At 38.3% G+C, this 23041-nt stretch overlaps 1 protein-coding gene across 1 annotated transcript in view; it reads left to right on the top strand.

Moving 5' to 3' along the window:
* Window positions 1–372: 372 nt before the first annotated feature.
* Window positions 373–23041, top strand: part of LOC104997409 (UDP-glucuronosyltransferase 2C1-like) — a 39130-nt gene continuing 16461 nt past the window's right edge. Inside the window, exons 1-3 of the mRNA XM_010852125.1 lie at window positions 373–1167; window positions 11594–11742; window positions 15458–15589. Of these exons, the coding sequence (XP_010850427.1) occupies window positions 447–1167; window positions 11594–11742; window positions 15458–15589 (1002 nt within the window). The 5' untranslated portion in view covers window positions 373–446. The remainder of the gene's footprint in view (window positions 1168–11593; window positions 11743–15457; window positions 15590–23041) is intronic.

Raw genomic sequence — 23041 nt, 5'->3', positions numbered from 1 at the left:
ATTACTATGAATTGATGTCTAACTTCATGTCCTCTGTTTTTGATATCCATGAAAAGAAGTTTTGAAAATCTCATTCTGAAGTTTTTTGTTTGTTTTGTTTTTTCTGTAGCTATTTCTTCCTGACCCTGGGATTGAATCCAGGTCTCCTGCATTGAGTGCAGATTCTCTACCATATGAACCACCAAGGAAGCTCATAAAAGAAGTTTGGAAACTCACTCTGAGGTGTTTCTCTTTTTCCCTTAATTATTTTATTGACATTATTGACTGTTTCTTTTTTTTTTTCCCATCAAGGCAGTTTCATTTTGTTTTAATCTTTAATACAAAGTACATAAATCAAAGTTCAATCCTACCTAGTATAAATTGATTGGGAGAGTCAAGGAGAGATGTTTGGATTTTGAGTTTCATGCACTTCGTCCAAGCCCAGATTTAGTTTCAGTGAGTTGATTATGAAGACTGTGAAAGGCTTCTATGTCCTTTTCATGCTGCATCTATGGTTCTTTAACTCTGGAAGGACCGGAAAGATACTTGTATGGCCCATGGATTTCAGTCACTGGATTAATTTAAAGATTATTCTGGATGAACTCCACCTTGGTGGGCATGAGATAACTGTCCTCATACCTTCAACAAGTTCTCTGCTTGATCATACCCAGATTCCCTTTAACGTGGAGATCCTTGAAAGTCCAATAAGTAAAGAAAGTTTCATGGAAGAATTCAATGCTAATCTCTACACACTTTCTTTTGAACTGCCGAAAGTTTCATGGTGGGAGAGGCAAGTACGACTGACAAAAATGTTGAAAGAGTTTTTAGCAACAACCAGAAGCATTTGTGACAGTGTTGTCACAAACAAGGAGTTGCTCACCAGGCTTCAGGCAGCTAAGTTTGATATCTGTATTGCTGACCCTTTAAGCTTCTGTGGGGAGTTAGTGGCTGAGCTTCTCAACATTCCATTTATATACTCCTTTCGGTTTTCCTATGGGAATGTCTTTGAGAGATTGTGTGCTGGGCTTCCTATGCCTTCTTCATATGTTCCTGGCACCATATCAGGACTGACAGACAGCATGACTTTTATACAGAGGCTGGAGAACTGGTTATCGTATACAATAAATGACCTGATGTATTCATATTTTGTATTTCCAGAATGGGATGAATATTACAGCAAGGTTTTAGGTAAGAGATATTTGCATGTAATAATGATTCTTATTTCATATGGAAAATGTAAATGTTTATCTGACTGTATGAAAACTTAAAAAAGCTTTTCCAGGCTCATATTTCTTAACTGTTTTGAGTAACAACATAATAACAATTCTTTATCTTTCTTTATTCTTTTCTTAAACTTTTCCTTTTTTGTTTTGTTTTAGATTATTGAGTACTAAAGATTTATCAGAGAACAAATATTCTCTATATTTATCCATAAATCCTATTCAATGCTGCTAATTTTTTTTTTTTTTCAGGATATCTACAAAACCCAAAACTGACAGTGTTTAAGTTCCATAACCTTGGGCTACTTCTCTCTTGTTTACTTCTCCTTTCATATGCAGGTTTCCCAGGTGGTGCTAGCTGTAAAGAACCTGTCTGCCAATGCAGGAAACATAAGAGACAGGGGTTTGATGATTCCTGGGTCAGGAAGACCCCCTAGAATAGGGCACTATACCTTCCATTTTCTTTTTGATTAATCTGCTGTTTCTCAGGCCTTCTGTTTGCATCCTCTGAAGGCTTGGTTTGCTGATTCCCAGGCTCGTAAAGTGATGAGTAAAAAACTGGAAAATAAACATACATGGGTTTCATCTGCTCTTTGCCTTCCAAAAGAGAAAGAAACAAGAAATGTTTTTCTCTAACTAGACTTTTAAATGTATTTTATTGTTGCTGTTCCATTCATAATTGGATTAGAAGTGAACTATTGAGCTTTGATCCTGAGCTCAAAGATTTTATCCGTTTCAGCAAGTCTTTTTATGCTTTCATTTTGCATAACTGATATGCTTATTTTTTAAATAAAGTTTATATAATTGTGTTAAGGAGGATTTTGCAGAAGATACTTTGAGAAAGCCATTGATAGGGCCCACATGGGGTCTCATTGATAAGATGGATCCTTATGTCGACCTCACAAACAAAGAATACAGCACAGTGATCTGTGAGACTGACCAAATTGCCCAAATGACATCCGGTTATCTCACTGGCACCTATCTTCTAAAGCTGTGAGACCACCAGATTCCAGACCGCCAGCTATGTGACCATCCCTTTAGAGAATTTTTCTTTGGTTAGGTATAAGAAGGATTCCATCAAAAGGGAGAACGCTGGTTCTCCTTAAGAGCCAGTCACCCTCTTTTTTCCCTCTAATAAATTTCCCTTTTTTTGTCTGACTGCCCGGCTCACTCTCTTTTTCTCTGCACTTGCCTTACATTTTGGTGCCGAAACCCGGGAGGGAAGATCCACCGCAACTGGGTGGGCTCCTCTCACAAGCCCACCTCCGGTGGTCCCCTCCCTTGGACCTTGCCAAGAAACTGAGATGAGCTTTGGGACGGGACTCTCCACTCGCCTTGCTGGACTAACATCCACACACCAGCCCACATTTCATCCATCGGTCACCATCCAAGGGTGAATGAAATCCCATTCCCTTGGATCCTCTCTTTCTCGCCTCGTTTCTAAGTCCTAGCCATAGGCGGGAGGGGAGGATCCCCATGGCCCTCAGCCCCTCGGCCTTGTGCCCCGTCTACTTTGAAATGGGGGAAGCCCATTTCAAAGCAGACTATTATTATTCTCCAAGAAAGTCCTGAGAACGAGGAAGCTCTCCGGTCCGAGGTCTCCTCGCTTTCTCTCGCCCTTGTTTAACTTCCCTATTCGGCCGCATTGGGAAATTCTCAATCCCAGCCTTCAAAGTCTACTCCTCTGGGATGATTTCTCCGAAACCTAAAAGCTTTGGGCTTCCAAGGGGAGATAAGACCAAACAGACTTACTTCCTATTCTAACTGTCTGGCTGCAAAACCAACTTGATAACAGGTCCCAGTGGTCAGAAAATGGAATTCTTGATTATATAACTTATGCTGCCGCAATGGCAAGTAGTTAGAAATCCCTTATGTTCAGGCTTTCTTTGCTCTTCGCTCTCGACCCCCTCTCTGTGAATCCCCTTCTATTTCTCAAATACTCTTAGCCCACTCTGAACCACATCCTCCTAAACAATGTCTCCCAATCCTTGTTCAGACTTTCCTTCTTCTTCCTTCCACCTTTCCGACCACAGCCTCCCCCCGATAGCTCCCAATCCCCTCGTAGCCGCTCCAGATCCTGTTCCACAACCTCCACCTTACGCCCCCTCCTCACTCCCTCCCTCTCAAGGGTAGGTCGCGGCCACCACGGCGCCCAACAACCCTCTCCTGCTTGTGCCTGAGATAAACCCTGAGACCTAAGCCCCACCCTCTGCCCTGAGGGTTCCAAGGCTTTACCCCAATCTCCCTAGATCCCCTCTCCGAACAACTTTAAAACAGGAAACTTCACCAGAGGACCCCACTCCACTCCTCCCTTTACCTGAAGTAGCTGGAGCAGAAGACATTGTTCAGGTTCGTGTCCCATTCTCCCTCACCTATCTGTCTCAGATTGAAAAGCGTCTTGGCTCCTTCTCCTCAGACCTGGATAATTACTAAAAGAATTCAAGGATTTTACCCAGTCTTACGACTTGACCTAGCATGATACTTACATCATACTTTCCTCCACTCTTCTTCCAGAAGAGAAGGAAGGAGTATGGAGTATGGCAAGCCTCTCAGGTGCATACTGATGAGATAAACAGGGTACTAAGCCCATAGGGGCAATGGCTGTCCCCCCGAGATGATCCCAACTGGGATTATCAGGTAGGGAGACCTGCCTTACTGTGGGCCTTCAAAAGGCAGGGCATAAAGTCATCAGCTTTGATAAGCTGCAGGAAATAACTCAAAGACTAGATGAAGACCTGGCACAATTTCCATCCAGGTTAATGGAAGCACTACAAAAATATGCAAAATTAGAACCCACTTCAGCAGAGGGCACCATTGTCCTTAACACCCATTTTATCTCCCAGTCATTCCCAGATATCCGAAAGAAACTTAAAAAGACAGAAGAAAGCCTTCAGACTCCTCGAGACCTTTTAAATTTAGCCTTTAAGATTTTTCAAAAATTGGGAAGAACAGGCAAAGCTAGAGAAAGCCCAACCAGATCAGGCCAAATACCACCTTTTTAGCCACTGCCCTACATGGCTCCAAGCCTCCATCAACCAACAAAGAAAGGAAGCCACCTGGGCCCTGCTTCAAATGTGGCAAAGAAGGCCACTGAGCCCGCTCATGCCTAAAGCCAAGGCCCCTCCAGGTCCATGTCCCAGCTGTGGCATAAAGGGACATTGGAAGGTCGACTGCCCAAATACCCCTCCAGGGATCCAGACATCCCCTCTTGGTCCAGAGCAGGAGTCCTCTGACCCAGCTCTGCCCAGGCTCCTCAGACTTGGCACTGAAGTCTGAAGGTGCCCAGGGCCCCAGGCCCCAACTCTCATCACCTCTACGGAGTCCAGGGTAACTCTTACAGTGGCAGGTAAGCTGATCTCCTTTCTCATTGACATGGGCCACTTACTCTGCTATACCTGCCTACTCTGGAAAAACCAAGGTCTCTCAGGTCTCTGTTATGGGGGTTGATGGTTTAACAGCTACACCACAAATAACAAGCCATCTTATCAATGAGACCCCATGTGGGCCCTATCAGCCATGTTCTGCTTGCATTACTAAGTTAGATTTTTTAAGATATAATTGACATGTTACTTTGTATTAATTTTAGGTGTCAACAAAATATTGTGAATCTGTAGAAAAAATTGAAAATTGTAATTGAGCCAACCTTAAGATTATAACCTGGGAGGCAGTTTTTTAGAAAGTTCTGAAATAAGTCCTCCCATTAGAAATCAAAACACAGTTATATGAGTTTTTGAGATAGAGGGTTATACATCAAAAGTTTATGTATCAGAGTAATGCCGGCAACTTACATAGGCCAAAGCGAGTGGTGGGTCACTGTGACACCTTATAGGATTAAGGAAGAAATGTTTTCTCCTAAAGAGTTACCTTGCTAGCAAAAGGAAATTGTTTTGTTCGTTTGTTTGTTTGATGAGTTGGTATTCCTGTGTCTTCTAAGGAAACCTAATTAATGTGGAATATAGATATGCTGCTGCTTCGGCCAAATCGCTTCAGTCATGTCCGACTCTGTGTGACCCCATAGACGGCAGCCCACCAGGCTCCCATGTCCCTGGGATTCTCCAGGCAAGAACACTGGAGTGGGTTGCCATTTCCTTCCCAATGCATGAAAGTGAAAAGTGAAAGTGAAGTTGCTCAGTCATGTCCGACCCTCAGCGACCCCATGGACTGCAGCCTACCAGGCTCCTCTGTCCATGGGATTTTCCAGGCAAGAGTACTGGAGTGGGGTGTCATTGCCTTCTCCGTATATGGAGATGAGATGGAGGCAAAGCATAAGTACAGTTTTAACAGTTGATGTATGGGGGTGAAGGCTGGTGCTCCCTCTAATATTCTTTCAACTCTTCTGTAGTTTGAAAGTTTCCAGATTTAAAAAGTTGGGGGAAAAGAATGTGTAGGATCAGAATAAAAACAGGAATCGTGGTTGCTGTCCTTTGGGCAGTTTGTAAGTCTAACTTGTCTAATCTCAATAGGTGAGGTAGATCTGAGAGCTCGATGACTGATAATAATAAGCCTAAGCGTACCATCAACATGCAAGTCCTGACTGACGGCCTGCCAAGGAGCAGCAGGGCGCTCAGCGCTGTTTGTACTGGGTCCACAAAGCACTCGCCCTGGGAGTGGGAGCCAGTCTCCCAGCCTCCCCCGCCTGTGCTCAAGGCACCACTGTCTTCCCCGGACCCCTGAGCCCTCTCAAGCAGCCCACACCTCAATCAGTGGCCAAGGTCTCTGCTTCCAGTACTCTCCACCGCTCTCCCCTCTCCACTCTGAGGCCACCAACTGCCCCCATCCTAGGCCCACCTGCCCTCCCACCTGGACTCTGCGGCAGGAGTTCCACACAGCCCTTGCATATAGATATGCAATATACGCTAAAGAGGAGGGTGGTGAGTGGCTCAAATGGCAGAGAAAAATTTATGTTGCTTTTTTTTTGCCCTGCTTTAAATTCACTTTTTTTTAATCACAGGCATATAATGTAATTATTTTGTATTTATACATATTGTGAAGTGATCACCACAAGATCTCTAGTTAATGGTCATCACCTCACATAGTTACAACTTTTTAATTTTGAGATGAGAACTTTTAAGATCTACTCCCTTAACTCATTTCATATATACAATACAGTACTGCTAAATATAGTCAACATGTTGTACATCATATCCTCAGGACTTACTTATTTTACAAGTGAAAGCTTGTACGCTTTCACCACCTTCACCTACCTATTGTACCCACTTTCCAATCCTGGCATTTGGCAACCAACAATCTGTTCTCAGCTGCTATAAGTTCATTTTCTTTTTTGTTTTGTGTGTGTGTGTGTGTGTGTTTTAATATTCCACATTTAAGTGATTTCACATAGTTTTTGTCTTTACCTCTCTGACTTCTCTTACCATGATTTCCTCAAGTTCCATCCATACTGAGGCAAATGACAGGTTGTCGTTGTTTTTTTTTCTTATAACTTAATACTATTTCACGGAGAAGGCAATGGCACCCCACTCCAGTACTTTTGCTTAGAAAATCCCATGGACAGAGGCGCCTGGTAGGCTGCAGTCCATGGGGTCGCTAGAGTCGGACACGACTGAGCGACTTCACTTTCACTTTTCACTTTCATGCATTGGAGAAGGAAATGGCAACCCACTCCAGTGTTCTTGCCTGGAGAATCCCAGGGACGGGAAGCCTGGTGGGCTGCCGTCTATGGGGTCGCACAGAGTCACACACGACTGAAGCGACTTAGCAGTAGCAATACTATTTCATGGTATATATAATTATATTTTCTTTATCCATTCACTCATAGAAAAACATTTAGAGTTTTTCCATATTTTGGCTACCTTAAACAATGCTACAGCACTGCAGTGAACATGGGAGGTGGTAGTAGTTTTACAATGTTATTTTTTGATGGACCTACATACTGTTTTCTAGATTATTGCACCAGTTTACATTCCTATCAACAGTGCACCAGGGCTTCCTTCTCTCCATATCCTCACCAGCATTAGTTATCGCCTGTCTTTTCATGATAGCCATATAAACAGGCATGAGGTTATATCTCATTGTGACTTTAATTTACATTTCCCTGATTAGCGGTGGGGAGCACCCATTTATGTACTTGTTAGCTGTTTGATATCTTCTTTGGAAAAATGTCTATTCAGGTCCTTTGCTCATTTTCACTAGAGAAGGGCATGGCAACCCACTCCAGTATTCTTGCCTGGAGAATCCCATGGACAGAGGAACCTGGTGGGCTGCACAGTCCATGGGATCACAAAGAGTCGGACACGATTGAAGTGACTTAGCATGCATGCACACATGCTCATTTTTATGTTAAATTATTTGTTTTTTTATTTTTGTACTGAGTTTTATAAGTTCTTTAGACATTTTGAATGCCAATCCTGTATCAGATACATGGTTTGAAAATATTGTCCCTAATTTTATAGGTTGCCTTTCCATTTTGTTGATCATTTATTTTGCTGTTCATAGTCTTCTAGTTTGAAGCAGTCCCATTTGCTTATTTTTAATTTTGTTGCTTATGCTTTTGGTATCATGTTTAAAAAATCACTGCCAAGACTCATATCAAGAAAAGTTTCTGCCATGTTTTCTTCTAGGAACTCTATGGTTTCAGATCTTACATTGAAATCTTTAATCCATTTCCAGTTAATTTTGTAGTGGAGTAAGATTGCAGTCTAGTTTCATTCTTTTCATTTGAATACCCTTTTTCTTTTTTTCCAGGATTATTTATTATTTATTAAATAGGATTATTTAAAAGATGATCTTTTTTATTTGAATATTTTGGCTCCCTTGTGAAATATTAGTTGATCATATATGTATGGGCTTATTTTGTGGCTTTTGATTCTGTTCCACTGGTTCATGTGCCTGTTTTTATGCCTATACCATATGGCTGTGATCACTATAGCTTACAATATTGCCTGAAATCAGAAATGTTATGTCTTCAGGTTGCTTTGGCTTTTAGGAGTCAGTTTTAGTTTTATATACATTTTAAAGTTGCTTTTTTTTTTTTTTTTTTACTATTTTGGACAGAAATATCTCTAATAATGTGTCATTACTGAAAGATTAGTTTATTACTAAATTTAAAAATTTTCCTTTATAGTTGTAATCTTTTGTTTTATATAGATCTTTTCATTTTCCTTATTTTTAGCACATTTAAATTTCTATGAGAAATCATTTCTTCAACAATTCAGAAACAATGTGAGTGTTTCTAATGAAGTATTTTGCCCAGGGATATGCTGTGTGTTCAACAAGGCATAAGACTTAATCCAGGTGGACATGTAACATTGAGACAGTTTCTAGGCATTTTGTGACAGAAACAGGTGTTTATTTCTCTAGACTTGACCCTAAACATAGGCAGAAACTGTTGCAGCCATCACTCACCTATGTCCAAAGTACAAGGTACAAAAGGCAAAACTGAGAAAAGGTCATTGACATCTCATCCCGGTAACATTTTCTGAACCGTGGATCAAGAAGTGACTGACCTACAGCTAGATCTAAGATTTTTGTTTACTCCTAGTTCCAGCAGTTTGATACTCAGCTTAGGAACATATTTTAGTGTGAAGTTAGTGACAGGACATAACTCTTGTCTCTGATTCTTTCCTAGCTCTTGGCACCTGAAATATTCTTTGGGGAATATATCAATAATCTGAAAAAAAAAAAAAAAGAATAAAGTCATAAAATAAAAGGAAAACATTTCTTTTACTTATAAGTTTAAAAATACTATTAGATATAGCCTGCCATTCAGGATAAATTTATAATCTCCATTGTATAATGAATTCCAAGTATATTTTTTCAAATTTAAAATATAACAGAATTTATGTAATTATTAACTTTATTATGTATGAATATGTTCTAATAATTGATGAGGAAACAGGTAAGATGGCATCTGCTTCAAAATATTTTGAGGAACTATTTATAAACAGTTCTGGAGGAAAAAGAATGTTAGGATAATACTATTAGGTTAGATACAAAAATAGTCAATGTCTAATAAGGCAATAAGATCATAATTTAAGAGATGATTTTTTCTACTAAATAGAAATATGCAAGTTAACATTTAACTTCAATCTAAAAACAAAAATCTGCAGTAAATCACTAACAAATAGCAATATAGAATGTAGATACATTTTTCTTTCTTTTTTTTTTAGTTTTATTTTATTTTTAAACTTTACAATATTGTATTAGTTTTGCCAAATATCGAAATGAATCCGCCACAGGTATACCTGTGTTCCCCATCCTGAACCCTCCTCCCTCCTCCCTTTCCATACCCTCCCTCTGGGTCGTCCCAGTGCACCAGCCCCAAGCATCCAGTATTGTGCATTGAACCTGGACTAGTGACTCGTTTCATACATGATATTATACATGTTTCAATGCCATTCTCCCAAATCTCCCCACCCTCTCCCTCTCCCACAGAGTCCATAAGACTGATCTATACATCAGTGTCTCTTTTTCTGTCTCGTACACAGGGTTATTGTTACCATCTTTCTAAATTCCATACATATGCGTTAGTATACTGTATTGGTGTTTTTCTTTCTGGCTTACTTCACTCTGTATAATAGGTTCCAGTTTCATCCATTTCATTAGAACTGATTCAAATGTATTCTTTTTAATGGCTGAGTAATACTCCATTGTGTATATGTACCACAGCTTTCTTATCCATTCATCTGCTGATATAAATAATCTTTGAATTGTCCAGTATCCAACAAATGCCTCATCATAATACAAAAAGTGTTATTGCTTTGGAACTTTGGGAAATGGTTTTCCAAATTTGAGATATTGGCTCACAGTCTTTATTCAGATCAATTATAGTTTTTGTACAATATTGTCTTCCTTTCAATAAGATGCTTGAAGCACATTGGATTAATAACAAAAGAGTGCAGATTTTAACTAAAGAAGGTATTATTTGGATAACAAAAGAAGGCAAATCAATGATATGACCCCATAATTCTACTCATAGGCTTATAACAAAGAAAAATGAATGCATTTATCCACACAAACTACATACCTTAATGCTCATAACCACATTATTCATAGAGCCAAATATGAAAACAACACAAATATTTGACAATTACTGAATGGATTAAAAAAGTGAAGTATATCTGTACAAAAGTATTATTCAGAAATAAAAAGTCTTGAAGTACTGATACATATGACCTTAGGAATCAATCTTGAAAACTTGCTAAATAAAAGAAGGTAGCATAAAAGACCACACAGTGTATTTAAAAGGAAGAATTGTATGGTGTAAATTGTATGTCAATAAAATTGTCATTAAAAGAGTAGAGGAGCAAAACATTTCAGAAAGAAAATAAAATTATACCCATAGCTGACACCTAAGGCTCAAATATGAGGTCTATACTAGATCTGAAACTGGAATTTGAATACCTTGGACCTTACCAGAATCAGACCCCTAAATTACTGAGATTTGCTTGTGATGTTTTAAGCAGATAGGTTTCCCTGACAATTCAAAAATCCCTCATATTTTTAAATCAAAACTTCAGCACTCTTAGAATATCAAGGAAAATATTTTTTTAAAAAATCATGTGGTGAGAATCCAGATAGCTATAGTTTCTTTTTATTGGTTATGTGGAGTACATATTTCAAAAGAACACTTACACTCTGAATAAGGTTCCTTATACCACAGTAATTATATAAATTCAGAAATGAAACTTTTGCTCCAAACTAAGGAACGTGATTTAATTCAGAGTCACTAATTTGAGCTGCTATTATGTTAATATTTACATGCTTTCCACTTCTTTTGAAAGGGGACACTTTTGTAAGGAAGTAGGTCAAAATAGCAAATATTTTGCCACCACATTATGATGCAGTGCTCTATCTTCACCAAAGAGGACAAAGTTTTGTGAAACTAATTTTGTAAAGGAGATAATTACTTTAAGATTTTTATTATAAGATTTCCATTCTGGATAGGATGTACTTAGTAGTAACAGGACATTTCCAATACCAGAAAAGAAAACAATGGTTCAATTTAAAAAGCTGCTTATTTTTAAAGCTATAAGAAGCTTTTGGAGCAATGAGAATGAGATAAATTGGAATTCCAGAAGAGGAGGAGACTGTACCACAGTAGGCTGAGGATCACTGGCTGAGTTTCTTCTTCATTGCTAAGAGCACATGCTGATTCTGAGCATGGAGTAGGGCTCAGGTATAGCTCAAGCTGAAAGATTTTGTTGGTAGAGATAAAGCAGAAGATCTTTGGTTATTCCATCCTTATTTCTGTGTTTGATTCTTCCTAGTCTCAGTATTTTGTACTCGTGGAGGAGGAAAAGCCTATTGATTTCTCTTGGGTTGCATAGAACTAATATTGGTTCTTTAAAAATTCTTCACAGGAAATTTGATGGTAAAACATGTCCCACCTAGCATATCAAATGTTTTTCCCTCTATCATCTTTCATTTTTGTTCAGGAAAATCTACCAAATTATGTGAGATTATGGGAAAAGCTGAAATGTGGTTGATTCGAACTAACTGGGATTTTGAATTTCCTCACCCTTTCTTACCTAACTTTGAATTTGTTGGAGGACTGCACTGCAAGCCTGCAAAACCCTTGCCTAAGGTAATTAAATGTGTTTCTTTTTGCCTCTCTCAGTATTTACCTCCTGAAATGATTTGTAGTTTATTATTTCTAGTACTTGATATTCAAACTGAAAACCTAGACACAAGAATTAAAGGGACTTATCCACATTAGACTTTCATGCTACCATATTTTCTACATTATCATAGTAATCATTACTGATGCTAATCAAATATGCCAGATGTTTAGCTAAAATAAAATTCCCAGCCCCTAAGTTTAGTGAAATTGTCCAATATTCTCTGGGCAATGAGTATGAGCTGAAGAGGCATGTATAACTTCCATGTCCAACTCTTAATTGTCAGATGCACTTACTCCAGAGTTCTCTTTCCCTTTGTGATGTGAATGGCATGTGTCAATCTGAATCCTGATTAAAAATACATGTAATAATAGATGGATATATGGTAAAAGAAAGAAGCCATTGCTTTAGGATACTAAGATACTTGAGCCTCTTATTTATGTATTTACTTTTGGCCATGCTGCTGCAGCATGTGGGATCTTAGTTCCCTGACCTAGATTGCACAGGTACCCACTGCCTTGGAAAGCAGAGTCTTCATCGCTGGGACAGCAGGGAAACCCCAAGACACTGAGATTTTTGAGTTGCAAGTTATTCAGCATAACCTAGTCTAAGAAATGGACGTAGTAGAGAAATTAAGGTACTTTGAGAAAAGATCAAATAGAGGTGTGATGGCTCACCCAAAATCCTGGCAGAACATACAGTAATCATTTGTTTAGTTTAAATAGAGGAAAGAAATTAGCCTGGAAAGATGACCATAGGATAAGTTATGAAAAAAGCAAATGAGCAATACTAAGTAATCTTTGGGCTTCCCTGATGGCTCAGAAGGTAAAGAATCCGCCTGGAGTGGAGGAGACCTGGGTTCGATCCCTGGGTAGGGAAGATCCCCTGGAGGAGGGCATGGCAACCCATCTCAATTCTTGTCTGGAAAATCCCCATGGATTAGAGGAGCCTGGTGGGCTACAGTTCATGGGGTCACAAAGAATCAGACATGACTGAGCAGCTAAGCACAGCACAGTACAAGTATTCTTCACCTCAAATTTAATATCAATGACAAATCAATGTACAAGTTTTAAGCAATAAGGTGATACAGCTTACCACTTCATATAGTTTGGTTATTGAATTATTTGGAATGGAGTATGATTTAAATGGGCTGAGATGGAATGGGCTAAGAAATAGATGCAGTAGTTTCAGAAAGACTTTATAGAAATCCAAATGTGATATGATAATAATTTTGAGCATAAGTGGAAAGATTCGGAGAATATCTACAAAGAAAGTCGGTAAGATTTTCAGATAGGCTGGAGGTGGCAGTTAAGAGTGACAATTTCAGAATTAATCCTTAGCTTTTTATTTCTTGTATATGTCATCCTTCATATTTACTATTTTGTGTGGGAATTTAGTAGAGAATATTGTCATTTACTAAGTGAAGAAGAAGAAAGGAGCAATTTTGAGGGAAAGTGGTCAATTCATGTTTGTATATGCTGAATGAGGTACAATGCAGTATCTAGCAAGCAGCTATTAAACACACTGTTTTAATCACTGGAGACAGGTCAACTAAGTATTTATGAAGTTTTTTAAATTAATAAACTATTTTTAGAGACATTTACATTCACAGCAAAATCTTAAAGCACAATGTTCAATATTTTGAAAAGATAGATGATGTTGGATATCCATTCTACCTTGTCGTAAGCCATTTTTTCAGCTTAGAAAGTAATCCTTTAAGTATTCTGAGTTTGTTTTTTTTTCTCCATAATTTTTAATAAAAGATCTATGCCTTGTAAACATTCAGTTCTAAAATCCTAGAAATCAAATGTTGGAATAGTGTGAGGCTTGCTTATAAACATATTAGATATATTTAGTAGCTCAAAAATATGAAGAATTCTTCTATTGTCTTAGTATTGACCAATAACACATATGTATGTGTAATGTTTAATGTGTATGTGTATGTATGTGTAATGTGTGTATTTAAGTATTTATTTATCAATAATGTGGCATCAAGGATCAATCTGTTATTTTTTGCAGGGTGTCCAGGAAGTGTAAGGGCTTTGTAGATTTTCCAGTGAATCTATCTCCCTGTCTCCACCCACCAGAGAACACTAGGGCCCTGGGGACACTACAAAAGCACAATCACATCTCTGCAGTCACGTAATGACATGCTCTCACACATATGAAAAACAAAAGATTCTTAAATCTATGATGTCAGTAGGATTCTTCATTGTAGCAAGCATTTTCATAACATTGAATTATTTGAACAATTTGTATTGCTAATGTTGGTTCAGTAATATCCCTAATTTAAAAAATTAGACAACAAAGGACACTAAATCAACATATTATATGCTAAATCAACATATTATATACAGCTACAAGAGTCAATGCAAATGTGCAAAGTGAGGCATAAAGAGGGTGAAGAGTAAAGTAATCATGAGGATTGAGGCTCTAATAGAAAAGAATATGATGGAGAACCTGGTGAAACTTGAACCTTTTCATGCACAATAATAACTTTTGTGGGCTGTTTCAGAGTTAGTGCATGTACAAAGGTAAATGATGAGTAAGCCAATGACTATATTCAGTTCTCTTTAATACCTTTTAGCACCTTCTCCACAATGCTCCAAATGAATAACATTTGATTCTTAAGTAGTTCTGGTGCTTCACCTCATATTTAGCCATGGATGCTAATAAGATTTATCTTTCATTTTCTACTGAAACACAGTCAACATAATGACACACTTTGGTACAGTTACTTTGTTCTGTTTTCTAAATTTCAGTTTTGTTTTATATTGCCTATTTTTTCTCTTGGTAGAAGGTTCCACAGCACATTTAGAAATGAGGTAGCTATATAACTTCCTGACTGGACAAGTAATGCAGAAGTTCTTATAATGCATACTCTGAGAATGACAGTAATAGACACATACAGCATCACATTCAAAGTAAAATGGCATATTTGATCATGCTGAAGTAACTTAGAAATTTGGCTGTAACACCTACAGCTGTGTGAAAGTGAAAGTCACTCAGTTGTGTCTAACTCTTTGGGACCCCATGGACTGTAGCCTGCCAGGCTCCTCTGTCCATGGAATTCTCCAGGCCAGAATACTGGAGTGAGTAACTGTTACCTTCTCCAGAGGATCTTACCAACTCAGGGACCAAACCCAGCCCTCCCACATTGCAGGCAGATTCTTTACAGTCTGAGCCACCAGAGAAGCTCAAGAATACAGGAGTGGGTAGCCTATCCCTTCTCCAGCATATCTTCCCACCCAAGAGTGGAACTGGGGTCTCCTGCAATGGAGGTGGATTCTTTACCAGCTGAGCTACCAGGGAAGCTCTACAGCCTTGGACAAACTGCTTAACCTTTCTGAAATAGCTTTCTCATCTGCAAATGTACACATATTACTTTAGTTACCATGTATCAGAGTCAAATGATACAAGTAAAGAGCTCAGCAATGGCAAAAGATACATATAGTCAATAATTTGTAAAGACATACACACATACATCTCTAATGTGCTAAAAGGGAACCTCCAATTTAAATCATTTTTAATTTGCCTATTAACCAATGATTTCAGGTCATATTCTGTACTCTGAAATGGTTAACATGAAAAAATAGAATCATTCTTAGTTCAGGCACACTGAGAAAAGTGTGTGACTCATAACTCTAAACTCTCACATAACAAAGACTGTTTTCTTCACAGGAGTTTGAAGAGTTTGTTCAAAGTTCTGGAAAAAATGGAGTCGTGGTGTTTACTCTGGGATCAATGGTCAAAAACCTCACAGAAGAAAACTCTAAAATGATTGCATCAGCCCTTGCCCAAATTCCACAAAAGGTCAGATATTTATATTTTTTGAGGGAGGGGCAGATATTTTAGAATCTAGGAAAAACTCTTTAATTAAAAACTGTGCTTTAAAATGTATAAGTTATTGGTACTGTTATTGTCAATTTAACTGAGATATTAAAAAAGTATTAACTGTGAAAGCAACATATGTAATTGCTATCCTGGCATTGCTAACAGAAAAACATATTGCAGAATTTTCTTTAAACAATTAGCTAATACTGAATCATTCACTACTGTTAACCAGTAAACTTTGTGCCTAGATTTTAAACTTTCCGTGTAATCTAACATTATTTTGTTGTTTGTATTGTTTTATCTTAATATGAGGCATATACACAAGTTACAACTGCCATGATTGAGAATAAAATAATATTTATTTTAGATATTTATTTTGAATATTTTAAAATATTTATTTAAACATTTTAAAGACTATAATATTTTAAATTATAGTCTTGATTCACAGGATGCCTTGGGACTATATTTCCTTATAATTAATGGATTTGGGTCAATCAGGACCTGGTTGACCCTTGAAGTAACAGCATAGATTCTTGGAATACTCCTAAGCAATGATTCTTCTATTTACATAATTGAAGACTTTAATAATATTAAAACAATAAAGATTTATGTAGTTCACTCTATGATGTTACCCTAAATTATACTTTTTATTGATACTGTTCTAGGTTATAACTGAATAATGTTCTTCTTAAACTCCCAAAGACATTTTCCCCCCTAGCTTTAGTGAAAACAGAGAATTACCTGTAATGTTAAGTTACAAATGCTCACAATAATTATTGTATTCATAGCCAAATTACTTTCAAAAATTGTTTTGTGGAAGCAGTACCTTCTAAATATTTAATGTAAAAAAGGATCTTCACAAGAATATTGAATTGTATTAAAATATACAATGCTTAGGGGTTAAACCAGGGCAGAATCTGAAGCACCAAGACCTCTCTCTCTGCATAAACAAAATTGTTCCAGCAAAAGCTATCTGAAGTAATCATATTTGAACTCTGGACTCTAAGTACTTGCAACTCACAGTGGAAAGGCTGGGTGGAAATCACCCAGCCTTACATTAGCCAACATGCCTGTATTCCTGGTGTAATTTGTGGCACCATGAGAGGCAGTAGACTTTAACCTCCAAATACTGTGTGTCTGCAATTTAATCGCTGACTCCTGCCTGTGATAATTGAGGTGAGGCACAAAAGTTGGCCACAGTCATTTCAACCTTCATTAGAAAATGCAATTTCCAGGAACTTTAAAGGATAAGCTTATTTTTTTCAATTTCTCATTTTTGTCTGCTTGGGAGCAAGTCACTGAATTAGGCCATCGAAAAACAACCTCACACAGTGGAATTTAGAAAGCTATGTGCAGGTCCATGGTCCATGAACCATGAAAATGGTTCATAAAATATCTAGAAGGCCTAAAGCTTTAACCTTAGGCTATTTCCTGGCAAAGAAAAATGCTTCAACAGTCAAACAAACAAATATACAAAGCAAACCCTATCAAAGGGGCGAATCAGATTTCCAGAGTTAGAATCGTGTTTAAAAATCCAGTGTACACATCTCAACCAATATCACAATACATAGAAAGTTAGATGAAAGTATAGCCCAATCAAAGGAATGAAGGGGAAAAAAGGAATAAAATAAATTGATAAAAACAATTTCTGAGGGATGATAGATTTTGGAATTACTAGAAACAAATACTTTAAAAACGTCCTAAAGATGGACAAAGAAACAAAGGAAGACAATGATAAAGAGAAGAAAATGATACAGAGACAAAAGGAAATACTGGCAATGAGAAAGAAATTATTTTTTAAAAGAATCAAAAAGAAATTATAGAGCTAACAGTTACAATAACTAAAGTGAAAAATCCACGGAAGGGGGTCTAAATCAGACATGAAGAAAAAGCATCAGCAAATGTTCAGCTCAGTTCAGTTCAGTTGCTCAGTTGTGTCCGACTCTTTGTGACCCCATGGACTGCAGCACGCCAGGCCTCCCTGTCCATCACCAACTCCTGGAGTTTACTCAAACTCATGTCCATTGAGTTGGTGATGCCATCCAACCATCTCATCCTCTGTTATCCCCTTCTCTTCCTGCCTTCATCTTTCCCAGCATCACGGTCTTTTCAAATGAGTTTGCTCCTCGCATCAGGTAGCCAAAGTACTGGAGTTTCAGCTTCAACATCAGTCCTTCCAATGAACACTCAGGACTGATTTCCTTTAGGATGGACTGGTTGGATCTCCTTGCAGTCCAAGGGACTCTCAAGAGTCTTCTCCAACACCACAGTTCAAAAGCATCAATTCTTCAGTGCTCAGCTTTCTTTATAGTCCAATTCTTACATCCATACATGACCACTGGAAACACTATAGCTTTGACTAGATGGACCTTTGTTGGCAACATAATGTCTCTGCTTTTTAATCTGCTGTCTAGGTTGGTCATAACTTTCCTTCCAGGGAGCAAGCGTCTTTTAATTTCATGGCTGCAGTCACCATCTGCAGTGATTTTGGAGCCCCCCAAAATAAAGTCTGCCACTGTTTCCACTGTTTCTCCATCTATTTACCATGAAGTGCTGGGACCAGATGCCATGATCTTAGTTTTCTGAATGTTGAGCTTTAAGCCAACTTTTTTCTCTCCTCTTTTACTTTCATCAAGAGGCTTTTTAGTTCTTCACTTTCTGCCATAAGGGTGGTGTCATCTACATATCTGAGATTATTGATATTTCTCCCAGGAATCTTGACTCCAGCTTGGGCTTCATACAGCTGAGCATTTCTCATGATGTACTCTGCGTATAAGTTAAATAAGCAGGGTGACAATATACAGCCTTGACATACTCCTTTTCCTATTTGGAACCAGTCTGTTGTTCCGTATCCAGGTTTAAATGTTCCTTCCTGACCTGGATACAGGTGTCTCAAGAGACAGGTCAGGTGGTCTGATATTCCCATCTCTTGAAGAATTTTCCACAGTTTATTGTGATCCACACAGTCAGAGGCTTTGGCATAGTCAACAAAGCAGAAATAGATATTTTTCTGGAACTCTCTTCCTTTTTCCATGATCCAGCAGATGTTGGCAATTTGATATCTGGTTCCTCTGTCTTTTCTAAAACCAACTTGAACATCTGGAAGTTCATGGTCCACGTATTGTTGAAGCCTGGCTTGGAGAATTTTGAGCATTACTTTACTAGCATGTGAGATGAGTGCAATTGTGTGGTAGTTTGAGCATTCGTTGGCATTGCCTTTCTTAGGGATTGGAGTGAAAACTGACCTTTTCCAGTCCTGTGGCCACTGCTGAGTTTTCCAAATTTGCTGGCATACTGAGTGCAGCACTTTCACAGCATCATCTTTCAGGATTTGAAATAGCTCCGCTGGAATTCCATCACCTCCACTAGCTTTGTTAGTAGTGATGCTTTCCAAGGCCCACTTGACTTCACATCCATGATGTCTGGAATGCAAATGTTAACTGGGGACTGGAATGCAAAAGTAGGAAGTCAAGAAGCACCTGGACTAACAGGCAAATTTGGCCTTGGAGTACAGAATGAAGCAGGGCAAAAGCTAATAGAGTTCTGCCAAGATAACACACTGGTCATAGCAAATACCTTCTTCCAACAACACCAGAGAAGTCTCTGCACATGGACATCACCAGATGGTCAACACTGAAATCAGATTGCTTATATTCTTTGCAGCCAAATATGGAGAAGCTCTATGCTGTTGCTGCAAAGTCGCTTCAGTTGTGTCCAACTCTGTGCAACCCCATAGGCAGCAGCCCACCAGGCTGCCCCGTCCCTGGGATTCTCCAGGCAAGAATACTGGGGTGGGTTGGCATTTCCTTCACCAATGAGAAGCTCTATACAGTCAGCAAAAACAAGACTGAGAGCTGACTGTGGCTCAGATCATGAACTCCTTATTGCCAAATTCAGACTTAATTTGAAGAAAGTAGGGGAGGGGAGAAAAAAAAAAAAAGAAAGTATGGGAAACCACTAGACCATTCAGGTATGACCTAAATCAAATTCCTAATGATTATACATTTGATGGCATCACTGACTCGATGGACGTGAGTCTGAATGAACTCTGGGAGTTGGTGATGGACAGGGAGGCCTGGCGTGCTGCAATTCATGGATTCGCAAAGAGTCGGACACGAGTGAGCGACTGAACCGAATTGAACTGATACAATTGAAGTGTGAAATAGATTTAAGGGACTAGATCTGATAGACAGACTGCCTGATGAAAAATGGATGGAGGTTCGTGACATTGTATAGGAGACTGGGAGCAAGGCCATCCCCAAGAAAAATAAATGCAAAAAAGCAAAATGGCTGTCTGAGGAGGCCTTAGAAATAGCTGTGAAAAGAAAAGAAGCCAAAAGTAAAGGAGAAAAGGAGAGATACACCCATTTGAATTCAGAGTTCCAAAGAATAGCAAGAAGAGATAAGAAAGCCTTCCTCAGTGATCAATGCAAAGAAATAGAGGAAAACAATAGAATGGGAAAGACTAGAGATCTCTTCAAGAAAATTAGAGATACCAAGGGAACATTTCATGCAAAGATGGGCTCAATAAAGGCCAGAAATTGTATGGACCTAACAGAAGTAAAGGATATTAAGAAGAGGTGGCAAATGTTAATAAAGAATAATTGAAATTATCAAGTTTGAGGAACAGAAAAAGAAAAAAAAGAAGAAAAATGAACAAAGTCTATAAGTTGTGAGGATCCATCCTGTGAATTAGCATATATACTGTGGGAGTTCCAGAAAGAGAGAAATCAGCAGATAGCATACTAAAATAAATAATGGCTTAAAATAGCCCCAATTTAATAAAGGTATGAATCTATACGGAGCTTCCCAGATGGTGCTAGTGGTAAAGAACCTGCCTGCCAATGCAGGAGACTTAAGAGCTGTGAGCTCGATCCCTGGATCAGGAAGATCCCCTGGAGGAGGGCACTAAACCTGCTCCAGTAGTCTTGCCTGGAGAATCCCATGGACAGAAGAGCTTGGCAGGCTATAGTCTATTGGGTCACAAAGATTCAGACATTACTGAAGCAGGTTAGCATGAATGAATCCATACCTCCAAGACGCTTAATGAATTTCCAGTAGGATAAACTCAAAGCAACCTACATTAAGACATATTATAATCAACTTCTTGAAAGCCAAAGATAATGAGTAAATATTGAAAGTAGCTAGGAAGAAAGAATACATTACATATATGGTATCTTTAATACAGTGATCAGCCAATTTCTCATCAGAAACCTTGGAAAGACAGTAAGTTGTTAAATTCAAAGTGTTGAAAGACAAAATTGTTAACAGAATTTTATATGATGAAAATGTCCTCAAAATTGAAGTACAAATTAGAACATTCCCAGAAAAGCAAAAGTTGAGGAACATCATTAACACTAGATTTTCCCTGTAAAAAATGCAAAAGGAAAACTTTCTGGTAGTAATAAAAGTCTGCTAAACAGTAACACAAAACTGTATGAAGAAATAAAGATCTGTAGTGATGTGAAATAAATTGTGCAGTAAATTCAGTTATAAAAGTTAGTATTTTTGTAGTTCTGGCTGTATATCTAACTTTTAAAAATCTCAAAAATTTATTATATAAATGTTTAAAAACAATTATGTAATTAGGAACACAATGCATAAATATATAAATTATGACAACAGTGAAAGAAAGAGGATTAATCTATAAAGAAGCGGAGCTATTTTCTGCTATTGGATCAATAGGTCAAGGAATAAGGCATGAGAGTAATTAGAAAATATCTTTTTAAATGAATGAAAACACAAGAGACAAAAAATATATGGTGAGAAAGCAAGGCCATAGAAAAAATTTTAATTATTGAATTTGAATTTTAGTAATTAAGTAGTGTTCGACTCTTTTGGAACCCCATGGACTATAGCCCACTAAGTCCCTCTGTTCGTGGGATTTTTCAGGCAAGAATACTGGAGTGGGTTGCTGTTTCCTACTCCAGGGTATCTTCCCAATTCAAGGATTGAACCCATATCTACTGCATTGACAGGCAGATTCTTTACTATTGAGCCATCAGGGAAGTCCTTATAGCTTTATGTTACTACATTGAAACAGAGGAAAGATCTAAAACAAGCAACCTAAGATTATACTTTAAAGAACTATAAAAAGAAGGCTAGCTGGATCAACATAGCCAAAGCAAAGAATTAATGATTATTAAATCAGAGATAAACAAAAAAATAGGTTAAAAATAAAACAAGGAAAATCAAAAAAATAAAAAGCCAGTACTTTAAAAAAGTCAGCAAAATTATCAAACATTTAGCTAACTGGAAAAGAGAAAAAAGAGAGTTGATGCAAAAAATTAAAATTAAAAAGATCCTAGGGAGATTACTAATGGATTTATAGAGATAAAAAGATTATAAGAGAATACAATGGCAGTGTGGCTCAGACAGAAGAGTAGAAAGACCCCAGCTCACCTTTTTCCTTAGGCACACTAAAATAGACCCTATTTACAGAGTAATTATTGATGAGAACAAGCAGAGACAGGCTGTAAAGATCTACACCTAAAGATATAAAGAAGGAACTACAATTAGATAGATAGGAAGGATGGAAAAGGAATACAGTCAAGACTCATATCCCCAAGTAGGCCAATTAGCAGAGGTGGTTCCCAAAGACTGAAAGGTTTGAGCCCAATCCTGGACTCCTTGGCCTAGGTATTCTGTGCTCAGAAGAGAATCCCTCAGAGCACTGACTTCAAAGGCAAGTAGGCATTACTTTCAGAGGAGCCAATGGCTTATAGTAGTCAATCAGATCTCAGGGAAATTTAGCAGGCAGTGGCTTGAAGCAGGATGTCAATTCCCTAGATCAGATCAGATCAGTCGCTTAGTCCTGTCTGACTCTTTGCGATGCCATGAATCGCAGCACGCCAGGACTCCCTGTCCATCACCAGCTCCCGGAGTTCACTGAGACTCACATCCATTGAGTCAGTGATGCCATCCAGCCATCTCATCCTCTGTCGTCCCCTTCTCCTTTTGCCCCCAATCTCTCTCAGCACCAGAGGCTTTTCCAATGAGTCAACTCTTCACATGAGGTGGCCAAAGTACTGGAGTTTCAGCTTCAGCATCATTCCTTCCAAAGAAATCCCAGGGCTGATCTCCTTCAGAATGGACTGGTTGGATCTCCTTGCAGTCCAAGGGACTCTCAAGAGTCTTCTCCAACACCACAGTTCAAAGGCATCAATTCTTCGGCACTCAGCCTTCTTCACAGTCCAACTCTCATATTCATACATGACCACAGGAAAAACCATAGCCTTGACTAGACAGACCTTTGTTGGCAAAGTAATGTCTCTGCTTTTGAATATGCTATCTAGCTTGGTCATAACTTTCCTCCCAAGGAGTAAGCATCTTTCAATTTCATGGCTGCAGTCACCATCTGTAGTGATTTTGGAGCCCCCCAAAATAAAGTCTGACACTATTTCCACTGTTTCCCCATCTATTTCCCATGAA

This window comes from Bison bison, unplaced genomic scaffold, assembly GCF_000754665.1.
Source record: "Bison bison bison isolate TAMUID 2011002044 unplaced genomic scaffold, Bison_UMD1.0 scf7180017864308, whole genome shotgun sequence".
Taxonomy (NCBI): Eukaryota; Metazoa; Chordata; class Mammalia; order Artiodactyla; family Bovidae; genus Bison; species Bison bison.
This window is presented reverse-complemented; position numbering and strand designations above follow the sequence as displayed.